The following is a 13816-nucleotide window of genomic DNA, read 5'->3' as shown; positions in this document are numbered from 1 at the left end:
AAATAGTTGAGTTTTTAGTCGTTTCTTGAAAACCGAGTGACTCTGCCATTCTGATGCAGTTAGGCAGTTCATTCCACCAACTGGGCAGATTGAATGCGAGCGTACGGGAAAGTGATTTCTTCCCTCTTTGGGATGGAACCAGGAGGCGACGTTCATTCACAGAACGTAAGTTTCTGGAGGGTACATAGATCTGCAGAAGTGAGAGCAGATAAGAAGGGGCGCAGCCAGAAATCGCTTTGTAAGCAAACATCAGAGCTTTGAATTTGATGCGAGCAGAAACTGGCAACCAGTGCAAACGAATGAGCAGCGGAGAGACATGTGCTCTTTTAGGTTCATTAAAGACCACTCGTGCTGCTGCATTCTGGAGCAGCTGAAGAGGCTTGATAGAGTTAGCTGGAAGCCCCACTAGCAGAGAGTTGCAGTAGTCCAGTTTGGAGAGAACAAGAGCTTGAACAAGGAGTTGAGCTGCATGTTCAGATAAGAAGGGTCGGATCTTTCTGATGTTATAGAGTGCGAATCTGCACGATCGAGCAGTTCTAGAAATGTGGTCAGAGAAGTTTAGTTGGTCATCAATCGTTACTCCAAGGCTTTTCACCATTTTGGATGCAGTAATGGTTGCCCCATCCATCTGGATTGAAAAGTTATGGTGTAGAGTCGGGTTGGCAGAAATATATATATAATATATATCATTCCATGATGTATATAATAATGGAATGATGACCTAAGAAAAATAAATATAAAAATTAATTTAAAAAAATATTTTTTTGTTGTTTTTTCATGTTAACTAACGAATGTAAATCATTTATACATTAATATTAGTTCATGTTAACTTCCACCTCTTTTAAAAAGATGTATCACTAAACAAATGAATAAAACTTTTTGGTTTTCCCCTGCAAACAAACTGTGACTGGTTCAGTCCTCAAAGCAGTTTATTTACCAGCTGGAAGCTCAAACACTGTACTGACTTAGTGTTTGAGCGTTGTTCGCAGTGACTGCAAAACCACAGTGCAACAAATCACCAGCAGCTGCAACAGTGGTGACCAGGGCAATGTGTCTCAGTATACAGACTATCAATGACTTATGCGTAAAAGATGCAGTAGCGATGATCAAATCAAATCACTTTTATTGTCACATCATCAGCAGCACGTGTGCTGTGATGAGTGAAAAGCTTAGTTGCTGGTTCCAGACAGTGCAAAATACAGACGGTACAAATACAATGACAATGCAAAATACAGACAGTGCAAAATACTACAACGTATAACAACATACTCCCAGAAAAACAGGATAATGTAAAATTGGCAGATGTAGACAGTGATATGTACAATGTATTGGTGTACACATAGTTGTAGCCAGTATTGTTTTAAGTATGGGTTGGTTAAAGTGCAGTGCATGCTACATATTGATGGTGTGCAGTGAGGGATATGGAAGAGTTTATGTGGGGTGTGTTAAGTGTTCATCAGCCTGATAGTCTGAGGGAAGAAGCTTTCCTTCAGTCAGCTAGTTGCGTGACCAGATGCTGCGGAACCGTCTGCCTGAGGGTAGCAGAGAGAAAAGTCTAAGGCTTGAGTGGCTGGAGTCGCTGATGATTCTCTTGGCTTTCCTCATGCACCTGGTGTAGATGTGCTGGATTGAGGGAAGGTCACCTCCTACTAAGCGTCCAGCAGTTTGCACAATCCTATGTAGGCCTTTGCGATTGCTACTGGTGCTGTTTCCATACCTGGTGGTGATACAGCCAGCCAGGATGCTCTCCAAAGTGCAGGTGTGGAACTAGCGGAGGATGTGGGGGCTCATTCCAAACCTTCTGAGACACCTGAGGAAGAAAAGCTTTGTGCCTTCCTCAGCACTGCGTCTGTGTGAGCAGCCCATGTCAAATCCTCAGCGATGTGTACTCCTGGGTCCAGTTGAGTTCTTGTGGTAACAGTAAACCATTGCCAACAAGTGAGGTATAGGATCTGGAGCAACTTTGAATCTTGACAAGGTGTATGGAAACAAACCATACAAAATGTTGGGAACAATTCAAGAAATAGGCACAAGATTATCAACTTTGATTACTGTAAAGTGCCCTGATCTGACAAATCAAGATTCCTGGTCCATTATGCCAATGGTGAAGCACAGATGCACTTATTATCAAAAGAGGCATACACTGTTTAGTGACACAACCATTAGCAGAGTTTTTTTATGCTATGGGCAATGTTTTCTTTGGACACCTTAAGCCCTTTTATCAACAACACACTATCTGGCAGCTGTCAGATGTTTGAATTTTGTGCACCAACTGATGGCAACAGCATTATGCACCATGCAAAAATCACCAACAAAGGTTAAACCTATGCAGATGATTTTTCTGTTTATGGCTTGGCCTCCAAATTCCACTGACATAAACCCAATCAAACATTTAATGTTCAATAGAAAAGAAAAAGAAAAGCTGGTTCAAGCTGCATCACCACCGCTCTGCAATGTTCGAAAACTGGAGGTCCTGATGTTGACATTTTGGTACCAGAAACACCAACTGACCCAGCCGAGGCTCGAACCAGCGTCCTTCTTGCTGTGAGGCGAAAGCACTACCTACTGCGCCACTGCGGCGATGGTATTAACAGGATAGTAATTTTGTCGTTTACTCACCCTTTACTTTCCTAGAACTTTTTGACACAAAATAATGTATTTGAAGAAAGTCGGAAAACCTGTAACCATTGACTTGCACAGTAATACGTTTTCCTAGAATGCCAACGCTACAGGTTTTCAATTTTCTTCAAAGTATCTTATTTTGTATGAGGCGCTGTGTAGGATTTAAATCAAACTTTGCTCATCAGCACATACATAAAACACAGCTTCTTTTCTGTTTAATAACTACTTATATTTGTACAGCAGCTGGCATCTAGCATTTTGGTGCATTAGCCTATTTATTAGAGACAGGCAAACCCATTTTAAAAGTGCATTCCTGCCCCCTACTGGACATAAGGGTTTATCGCAATAAAAAAAACAAATTATTCATTCATTCGTTCATTTTCTTGTTAGCTTAGTCCCTTTATTAATCCGGGGTCGCCAGAGCAGAAGGAACCGCCAACTTATCCAGCAAGTTTTTACGCAGCAGCAGGTCCGGATTGGCCAATCGGGAGGCTTCCCGGTGGGCTGGTGTTTCTAGCTTTTTTCATTTTTTTTCATTTATTTATTTGACCATAGCCTTAATCTTGTTATTTATTATTTTGCCGCAGCTCCGCTCTTCTTATATATTGTCTCACAGCCCCATAAGCAAAATGCAGCCTGCAGGGTAATGATGATGTAACTATCATTCCGGCCACACAAGCGTAACAGCGCCATTGTGGTCCAGTGGTCAGCACGTTGCGTTACTATGTCGTCGATCTGTGTTCGATTTTCACCTGAGTAATTTTTCTTTTTTTTTCATTTTTATTGTTAAGACATATAAAACTATAAGGTTTTGAACATTTGAAATTCTAAAGCAGCTGTTTTCTTGAAAAAGATGTGATAGTGTAATTAGAAACTGAATTGGAAATGACCTTATTTTAATATAGTCAGTCGTAAACTGAGGTGGGCCCGTCGAATGCTTGAAACTCCTAGCCTGAAAAGGAGTCCCACTCCGGCCCTGCGCAGCAGATGCCCTTCCAGCCGCAACCCATCTCTGGGAAACATCCACACACACTACGGACAATTTAGCCTACCCAATTCACCTGTACCGCATGTCTTTGGACTGTGGGGAAAACCGGAGCACCCGGAGGAAACCAACGCAAACGCAGGGAGAACATGCAAACTCCACACAGAAACGCCAACTGTGCCAAGTCTCGAACCAACTACCCAGCGACCTTCTTGCTTTGAGGCAACAGCACTACCTACTGTGCCACTGCTTCGCCACAAACAAACGAATATTAAACAAATATATTTTATTCTAAATAATTACCTATGCAACCTTATATTTATTAAACTCATTGTTTTGCAATAATTTAATTGCATTATAAACCTTATAATTTGCTGGAGTATTTCTTAGCATTATTTTTTTTATATTTTATTTTATAATTAGCATAATTTATTTCATTATTTAACAGATGTAATTCTTCCATTAATAGCTTTATTTCTATTTCCCAAGCTTTGCAGTAACCTGATTCATGATAAATAATGATCTCGTCCTTATGCACCCAAAACGCTGAAATTAAACTGAAACGACTTCCTTTTACACTGAGAATTCATGCACATACACAAATGAAATCACTTGCATATATGTAAATACACAACTAAATGTATATATGTTTGTGAATTTTGTTTTCAATGTTTGCACAAGTGTTCTGTGGGTGTTTATGCTCGCATCCAGTTTATATTCATATTCAGAGTTTATAGGTGCACATGCATAAAGTTTATATGTATGTGTCTTTGATAATGTGGGTGTGCAAGGATCGAGTTTATGTGAGTGTATGCTTCAAGTTTTAATGTATATATGCAAGTTTTATATATATTGTTTTGAATATCCAATATGTTTATGCAAGTAATTTATGGGTGTATATGCACGTGTTTTATGTATGTTTTGATTACAGTAGTTTGATTTAATTCCCACAGTGCACCCAATATTTTTTGTGTGTTCACAAAAAGACAGTAACGCAAAGGTTTAGAACCTTGTGAGAATTTTATTTATTTATTTATTTTTTGGGGGGTGAACTATCCTTTCGATAAGTGTGTGATGCTTTTGTTTTGGTTTGGTTTTGTCCCCACATTAACAACACGTGTTTGGCAAGTCTGAAATCCATCAGGATGCAAAGATCACTACGTGACCAAGAAAACCTGAATGGAAATTATTACAGCGGTTTCCCGCTTGTTGCTCCACTGCTCTCCCATTTCAGCAGCGAAACAGGAACTTACTAGTTAAACAGAACAGCCACGAGAGGAGGAGAAACGCACCGACTTCTCAAATGTCAGGCGAAGGGTGGAGAGTCGATGACGTTCGACGCTCGCAGAAAGGGAGGGGCAACGAGAAAGAAAGGGAAGAACTTTTTCCGACAGGGTTTTTCTTCTTCTTCCAAACAGAATTTCCAAACAAAACGTGCTAATATTGTGGCTTCAGACTCTGAAAGAATGTTGCGATAAACAAACGAGAGAAGAGGAGGAGGACAGTTAAACGAGATCATCTTCCTCCCTGCAACAGATGACAGCATTAAACACTGACACTGACACAGCTTGAAGTCGGTGGCCTATTGACAGCATTAAGGTAACGTTATGTTTTCACTATTATTTGATATTAATGCAGTTCGCTTAGTTGTTTATAATCGAAATAGACAAAGCTGTGTTGTTTGTGACGTGCAGTAACTCTTGGTGACCACGGTTAGCTTAGTTTTATAATTGGACTTTAGTTTGACATGGGCGAAAATGATCATTTATCACGCATTCAAGCCAAAGCTTGTTTCCTCGCACAGCACAATTTAAAATTTTAAATACGTTTTATGTTTTACATGTAACGTTATTTTTATTTAATTTTAGCTAAATTTAACCCTTTGTAATTATGACATCATCCTAAATGCGATGTTGCTAAACATACTTTTGTGACACAAGCCTCTGCTTATGAAGTTTATTTTCTGTTCGCTTTAAGTAAATGTAGCACGGGGGCAGGTACTGTTCTAATTCAGTCAATGAATATTATTGAACCACACAAAAAATGCTGGGTTTCACACAATTCCTTCATGTTGTCCCAACACAAATTGATTACGTTTAATTAATTGTTTTTACAAATTTAAGTTGATTGAACACAAAACAATTAAGTTATTGCAAAAAAAGAATTGTGTTGATTCAGCTGAAAAAAAAACCTTTACTTGTTTAAAACCTGGTGCATAATCAGTGACATGAAATGGTCTTAAATTAATAGGTCACCCAAATGTGAAAATGTACTCGCTTTTCACTTTTAATGGTTCCGAACCTTTATGATTTTATTTTTCTTCTGTTGAACACAAAAGAAGATATTTTGAAGAAATCTGTAACCATAGACATCTATAGCATTTGCTGTTCCTACCATGGAAGTCAAACAGATTTTCAGTTTTCTTTAGAATAACTGCTTTTTTTGTGTGTGTTCAACATTAAAAGGAAACTCATAAAGGTTTGGAACCACTGGGTGGAGTGTAAATAGTGAAAAAACTTTAATTTTGGGGTGAACTATAACCTAAACTGTGGTCACTTAACATAATATTGAATTTAATTTTATTTGACAGATTTTAAACAAACTACAAAAATACAAGTAGCCCATACATTTTGAAATAAAACCGCAGAGGATAAAAACACAATAAAGCCCTGGGCTTGTTTTCATTGTGGTCCTCGCTGATAAAAAAACAAAGTATGGCTGCAAATTACAGTTAATGCATAAAACAAACAGTGCCTCCACATTTTAAAACAGAAACAAAATTATTCACAATACAATAACATATAAAAAAAACTCATCATCTATCTTTTGATCTTTTTTTTTTGATCATCCTTAAGTCTTTCATTTCCTTGATCTAATTTGGTAAATTGTTCCACATTATTGCACTTGTATATAAAAACAAATTTTTCCCCACTACACTTCTAAATTTAAATAAACAAATATTAAAATCCCAACACTTTAAATGAATGCTGTTGATATGAATGCTGTTGCGTCACTATTTAAAAATAGTTCACCAAATTACTAAGAACCACAATATTAAACATTTTATGTATCTTTTCCAGTGTTAAAAAACATACTCTTACCTAATCTTACCCATACTCGTATTTAGGGCCAGACAGAATCTGTTGACGTTTTTTGCTATTTTAGTGCAGAATTTTGTAAAAAAAAAAAAAAAAAACCTTATGTGAAATGATTTATGGGAGTGTCATAGCGGAAAATGTAATAGATAAAATAAAAAAAGAATACCTTTTTAACTTTTTTTTAATGTTTACATTGCAAATCCAAATACTGTAGATCCACTTATTTGATAAACAAAGCAAGTCTCTCATGTAATACATCTAAAACTAATCTCTTAATATATCTACTAAAAGACATAAAATATTACTTAACAAACTGTATTGTAAATAAATCATATGAACATTTTTATATTAGTCAATAATATTGCTGAAATTAATTTCAAACCTGAATAAATATACATTTACATGCATTTACACAAGTAAATAAATAGACTCAATGATGGGCTAAAAATATGTGGAAATCTATGGATTTCTGCGCGCACCCATTCTGTGTGGGCCTACGCCTACCCAATTCTTTAAAACCTCTTTTGCTCTAGGATGAATGTTTGAAATTATTAGTACCTATTTATTTTGTGCCTTTTGCAATTTTTCCTTCATACTTTGTGAGCAGTTACTGTACCAAAATGAGGTAGCATAATCAAAGCTCCTGCTAATCTTTCATTATTTTTTTTGCTTTTTTGACACTGTTTTGTAGGTTTTTCGTTAGTCCAAATATAATGTACTGGATTATGACTACAAATGAGTCCAACATTGTGATACAGGTCTTAAACTTCATTCACAGTAGTCTCAAGTCTTAAATTTGACTTGGTGAAATCTGCAGACACCCTGCCTTAAATTACTTTCTTGCAACAAACTTAAAACTGGACTGCATGGGTTACAGTGTTTTCCTCATAATGTTTTTCTTTTCTTTCTTTGCACCACAGACAACATCTCCTCGAGCATGACGTCTGAACTGGATTCTAGTTTGACCAGCATTGACTGGCTCCCACAGCTGGGTATCAGCACCTTGCGTTCAGGGAAAGAAAGAGTGGAACGGAAAAAAGAGCGAGGAAGAGAGAAGGATATCCCTCTGATACCCGCACTGTCGCCGGGGTCGAACTCCAAAGTGAAGCCCCCTCACAGCTACGCCACCCTGATCGCCATGGCCATCAGCTCGGCTCCTGAAATGAAGCTGAGTTTGAATGATATTTACACTTGGATCAGCGATACGTTTCCGTATTACTGCAGAGCAGGAAGAGGATGGAAGGTAAATGCCAGACCACTACATGACCACTTCCTGGTGCTAAATAATGCATCGTGTACCCAGCAGTGCTTGAACAGGGTATAGAAAGCCTATATAGAAACTATTTTGAAATATACACAAACTCTGCTGCTGAGTTACTTTTACTCAGTTTAGAGAGGGACCAAATACTATAGAAGTTGAATACATTTTACTCAAAGGACTTAGAGATTATTTTTTGCACATAAGAGAGGAATTCATATCCTAATGGAAAAAAAGAATTATCATGAAGAGGTTTTTTTTAAGGTAGGGTTTGTTCCATTTAGTTCTAAATTTGTGTTTAAGAACATTATTTAGAAATTACTATTTTAGGAAATTTGAAAACAAATATATACATATAAATAAATATATTTTCAAACATTTCAGACTTGAGTATATATAATAATGAAGATATATTTTCACATCTTGAAGGTACAGCACGTTTTTATTATTGCGTTTTTATTATTTGTTTTTATAGAATGTCAAAGCAATAAATTAATTAATACATTTTATTGAATAGTGTCAGTGTAACTATACAAATTGGGTGTTTTCACACCTGCCTTTATTTATTTGGTTGAACCACACTAGAGTTGGTTTTCCATCTTGATGCGCTTTGTTTGGGCTGGTGTGAATGTAGCAATCGCACTCTAGTGCGCACCAATAGCAGGCCAAACAAAGCATACCGAGACGTCCTTGAATAGGGGGTCTCAGTACGCTTTCAAACGAACCCTAGACCGGTTTGTTTGAGGTGAGAACGTGATCTGAACTAGAACAGACCCAACCGCAAAAAGCACTGCGCCTTTTTGGACTAATTTAGCTGCTGTAGACTGATGTGCTGTGCATTATGGGATGTGATGGAAAAATAGTTGTTGACAGCACTTTACCAACGATTTAAACAGAGAGAGAGAGAGAGAGGGAAAACATTACCTGATGGATTGTTGGTAATATTTCCAGAAGATGACCATGTCGCAGTTTAGTTACATTCGGTTATGCCTCCTCCTGAAGTGACTTCCGATGCGCCTTCGCCATTTGTAATGCACTAAAACATTGTTTTTCAGCCGCAGCTTCATTCTCGCAATGTATAGTTTATCTAAAGTGACGTATACAAGCTATATAGTATACTATGACCAGGGATGCAATCTGCCAGCGCAGTCGTCCCTCCGTAGTAAAAAGTGACATTTTGTGTCTTCCGGTTTGTTTACTTGCGAGAGTTCCATTTGCATTTTCCCGCACGTCAATTCTGACCAATCGAAAAGCAGTTTGGGAAATACATTCTGGCCAATGATTGATGTGGATTTTGTCACATGACTGCATTTTGGTTCTTTTCAACTGGTTTGGACAAAATAAATCAGTGTGGTGTGAAAAGGACCCAAAAATGGCAGAAAAATGCTACAATGTATGATTTGTTGCCCTTACCGAGGGATGCCGCAATACTCTATTGAACCATTTGGTACGACCTTCACGGTTCAGTACACAGAGAGATTTTTTTTTTTTTTTGGTTTTGAATTAAAAAAAATAAAAATAATTAGCATTTTCCCCATTGCTTTAATTACTCTCTGAATTGGCTCTCTGCATATTAAAATTGATGTCCATGTGCCGAAACACAGCACCCCGTGAGTAATGTTCTACCACTGAGATGATGGGATAAAATGGGATATGAAATATGATTCTGACAGTATGATAATCTTGGATAAAACTGTCACGGTTACACAGTATTGTGATTACTGCCCTAAAATATGTTCCTTTTAAATGTCTGCGTAAAAAAACATCTTTTTTTTAAGAAACATTTCTGATAGTTTTAAGAAACATTTTAAAAGATGTTTTAAGAAACATTTAAAATATTTTGGAACAAAAAACATGTCGGGCTAAATAATGAAAATTAGACCTCTGCTGCCTCGATTAATTTCAAAAACACAGATTTCTTTACAATTTAAAAGAGCATCTTTGGATATCTGTTCTGCTGGAGATACTATTGTCCTAAAAAAACAAACAAACAAACAAAAATAAATAAAAACGTTAAAGAAAATCTTACAAATACTGTTGGAACGGCAGTTTACCTTGAAAACAGTTATTGTCCTATGCCTAGTGTGCGTGGTCCAGAATCCCAGAACTCACATATTGCCTCATCTGAAGCGCTGAATGAAAGCTACAATGCTCAATTTAAGTCTTTCTTTTTCTTCAACGGTAAAATTAAATTATGACCAATAATTATGTCCACCTGTGTGACTTAATGAGCATAAACAATCAGTCATTCTTTGGAATGTAAACATTCGGGAAGTTGTGTTGTCTGTAACTTTCTCATTGTGCTGCATTTAATATTAAAAATAGACAAAAGATAATGAAATCACTATGTGCCTGACTGAATAGAAAACACACTCTTTCATCTTTCATCTTTATAACATTAACTGACACTGCACCAGTTTTTGCACATTTGCACCATACACTTTCTTACACACTCACAAAAAATATCACTATGCATTTATGAAGTGTGCTTCACACAGGTGAGTGGGCTTGACCAACCACCCGTAGAAAAAGTGTTCCCCCCACTTTCAAACAAACAAACAAACAAACAAACAAACAAACAAACAAACAAAAGGCATTCCCTTACTCTAGCACTTAATTCTTTGAGCACTAACAGTTCCTTTGTATTATTAGCACATCCTGTGTGTACTTCCTCTTCGTGTTGATTTGCTGGATGTCTCCTTAATTGTAAGTCACTTTGGACAAGAGCGTCTGCCAAATGACTAAATGTAAATGAACAGCTATCTCATTAATGGTTAATCCTTAAATCCTTAATTTATACAGTGAGGATTATACACAGTATGCAGTGTATATTTTTCAGTTGTAAAATTACTGTTATGTACATAAAAAAAAAACTGAAAAGCACTGTTTATTTTAGTATTATCTTTGCTATATTGTATTTTGTATTGTATTTTTTACTGAACATATCATACACTGACCCGTACCAAAACTGTCACCTAAAACCGAGCCAAACAGTGAGAAGTCTGTATTGTTGCATCCCTGGTACACTTAAAACTACTTCTTTAAAATGAGATGAAACAACACTTGGGTTTTAGAGTTTTCTTTTTTTCCCAATACCTTAATTGCTTTATGTTGAATCCACTTAAATTTGTAGAAAAACAAAATAAGTTTCCTTAATTTGTTCATGTTTTCCTAACAAAAATTAATTGTATGGAATGCATGTATGTACTTACACTGTAAACAATGCTGGGTTCCACATAATCTATTTGTCTTGGGACAACATGAAGGAGTTAACTTATTAGTTTTTACAAGTTTAAATGGATTGAACATAAAGTTAATGACTTTATCCTCTAAAAAACTGAACAATTGTGTTGTTTCAGCTTATTTTAAACAAATAATTTGAACAAATGGCAAGTGATGTTTTTGGTTAGAGTTAGAGTTGCATATAATTATGCAAAATGTATTGTTATTATTATTGTAACCGCATGTATCGTGTTACAATGAGACTAAAAATATCATAGAAACATAAATAAACTTTTAATAATAATAAATTATAAATAAATCCACAAAAATAGTTTACATTTTTACGTCCTTATTTATGTAAATATACGTAGTTTTTCCATATTTATTTATTCATGTATTTATTTACACATTTATTTATTTTCACGTTTATTTTTCCCATATTCATCTATTCTTTATTTCTTTCATTTTATTTTGACGTGTATTTTGGCAGCATCCCATAATTTGTCACACAACAATTGAGAGTATATCCGTTAAAATCACTCATCGTGTCTTAGATAACTAAAACAAGCTCATTGTAGTTTTTCAAGTTTCAAATGTCGTTCATAATACAGTTCAGTGTTTTTGAATGTTTTAAAAACATTTTTAAGCAACACTAAGCTTGATCTCAGCGCCCTAAATGTTTTACAGAAACTATATTACCAGCATCACTTAACCAGTTTGTGCTTGTAAAGATGCCATTTTTTTTCTTTACTCACATTTTTTTTTCTTGATGGACAGATTGACGTTATGCTCTCCATTTGCAGCATATTATGCAATATACAGGTGGTGATACACAGAGATATGGGAAATGTGTTGCAATCCCTTCAGAAGGTTTTCTCAAGTAAATTCATGAAGTGATGATTCATGATATATGATACTCTTTCACTGGAAATGATAAAAACTCTGAGGAATCTACTATATGCAGATTTTAGGAACTGTTTTTTATGTACAGTACATGTACAGTTTACACGGTCTGAAAGTTTGGATTTGGTAAAATTATAATTTATGTTTATTTTTTTTCCGGTTGTTTATTTTTCTCCATACTGAATGTTCATTATTTATTTTTATTTTTTCAAATGCTTTCCATGGTACCTGGGCTGTATTTATTTGATCAGAAATGCAGTACAGTAATAATATTGTAAAATAATATTACAATTTAAGATAGAATTCTATTGAAATATATTTGAAAAGGAAATGTATTTCTCTAATCTGACATTTCAGCACCATTACTCACTACTCTTACATCTTTCAGATTACATTCTGATATAATTATTTGATTATAATTATAATAATTGTTATTAGTTATTATTAAGTTATTAATATTTATAACTTAATAATTATTGAGTTATTATTGTTATTAATCATGAAAACAGTTGTTTCTTTTATTCTCTTATTATTACATTATTCTAGATTCAGACAGAATTTTTAAAGGATTATTATTTATTTATTGTAGAAATATTTTATAAGATTTTTACATATTTTACTGTCACATTTAATTAATTTCAGCTTTAATGAATAAAAAAGGATTTCTTACCCCACTCAAAACTATTAAACAGTACTGTATGAAAAAATTGTAGATACAAATAGACGCATATGTTTTTTTTTTTTTTTGTTCTCTTAGAACTCAATTCGCCACAATTTGTCCCTCAATAAATGTTTCCGGAAAGTTCCTCGACCTCAGAGTGATCCTGGAAAGGTGAAGTCCAATCATTTCATTGTTTTGTTCTTTGATATCTACAGTTAGTTATTTGACATAATATTATTGTTTCCATACTTAAACCTTTTCATACATTTTAAATACTCTCTAACCCACAGACTTCTAGGATTACTTTACCTTAATCTAAAATAATTACCTGTTTTAGGGATCATACTGGACAATGGATGTACCGCCTGAATCCACTCAACCGAGAGGAGTCAAACGTCCTTATACTGATGATGAACATGTAGTAGTAAGTAGACCTGTCACAATAATCATTAATGATTATCAATCGACATTTCAGGCAATACATACAGTAGACATGACAGTTTAAGGGCCTACTCACACTATGCCATCCATACCGTGCCCACGTTTGAGAAGTGTGAGTGCGCTGAATCAGGCTCATGCACGGTTCACTTGGCCAGCCCTGGCCCGGTTGAAAGAGGTGTGCCTGAGCCAGGTTCACTTGGGCTTTGCGCGGTACGCTTGTGTGTGAGTGCAAAACGCGCCAAAGCCCGAAACTGAAAGCGAGACGTGACTTTTACGGGGCTGTTTCATATGCCGTAGTTTATTAAAGACGCAAACCCCTCACTGCACGACAGCTGCGCGCCTTCAGCAGACCTCCTCATTCCTGCAGCACGAAAGCTTTATGATTGTTTATAAGCGCCAAAAGTGGCGGATCTGTTCGGCGAAATGTCTGACTGCGTGTCCCCGCATCCCTAAGGACTGTTTGGCGAAATATTTGACGGCATATCAAACAACTGAAACGATATAACTAGAGAAATCTCCACTGTGATGCTTAGTGAGAGAGCGCTTCTCACTGAACAGCGCAGCAGCGATGACGTAAGCGTGCCGAAGCCCGTTTGTGGTGTGAGCGCGGGCCGTCGGAGGAGACG

General features: G+C 36.1%; 1 protein-coding gene across 2 annotated transcripts in view; it reads left to right on the top strand.

Moving 5' to 3' along the window:
- The first annotated feature begins 4934 nt into the window (after positions 1–4934).
- Positions 4935–13816, top strand: part of foxj2 (forkhead box J2) — a 29195-nt gene continuing 20313 nt past the window's right edge. For both annotated transcript variants that reach the window (XR_012392045.1, XM_681709.10), the window contains exons 1-4: positions 4935–5206; positions 7626–7948; positions 12846–12920; positions 13087–13173. Coding sequence is in view for 1 of the 2 variants with exons in the window: in XM_681709.10 (XP_686801.4) it covers positions 7643–7948; positions 12846–12920; positions 13087–13173 (468 nt within the window). In the remaining variant the exon portion in view is untranslated. The remainder of the gene's footprint in view (positions 5207–7625; positions 7949–12845; positions 12921–13086; positions 13174–13816) is intronic.

This window comes from Danio rerio, chromosome 16, assembly GCF_049306965.1.
Source record: "Danio rerio strain Tuebingen ecotype United States chromosome 16, GRCz12tu, whole genome shotgun sequence".
Lineage (NCBI taxonomy): Eukaryota > Metazoa > Chordata > Actinopteri > Cypriniformes > Danionidae > Danio > Danio rerio.
Note: the sequence above shows the minus strand (reverse complement) of the source record. Positions and strands in the feature narration are given on the sequence as shown.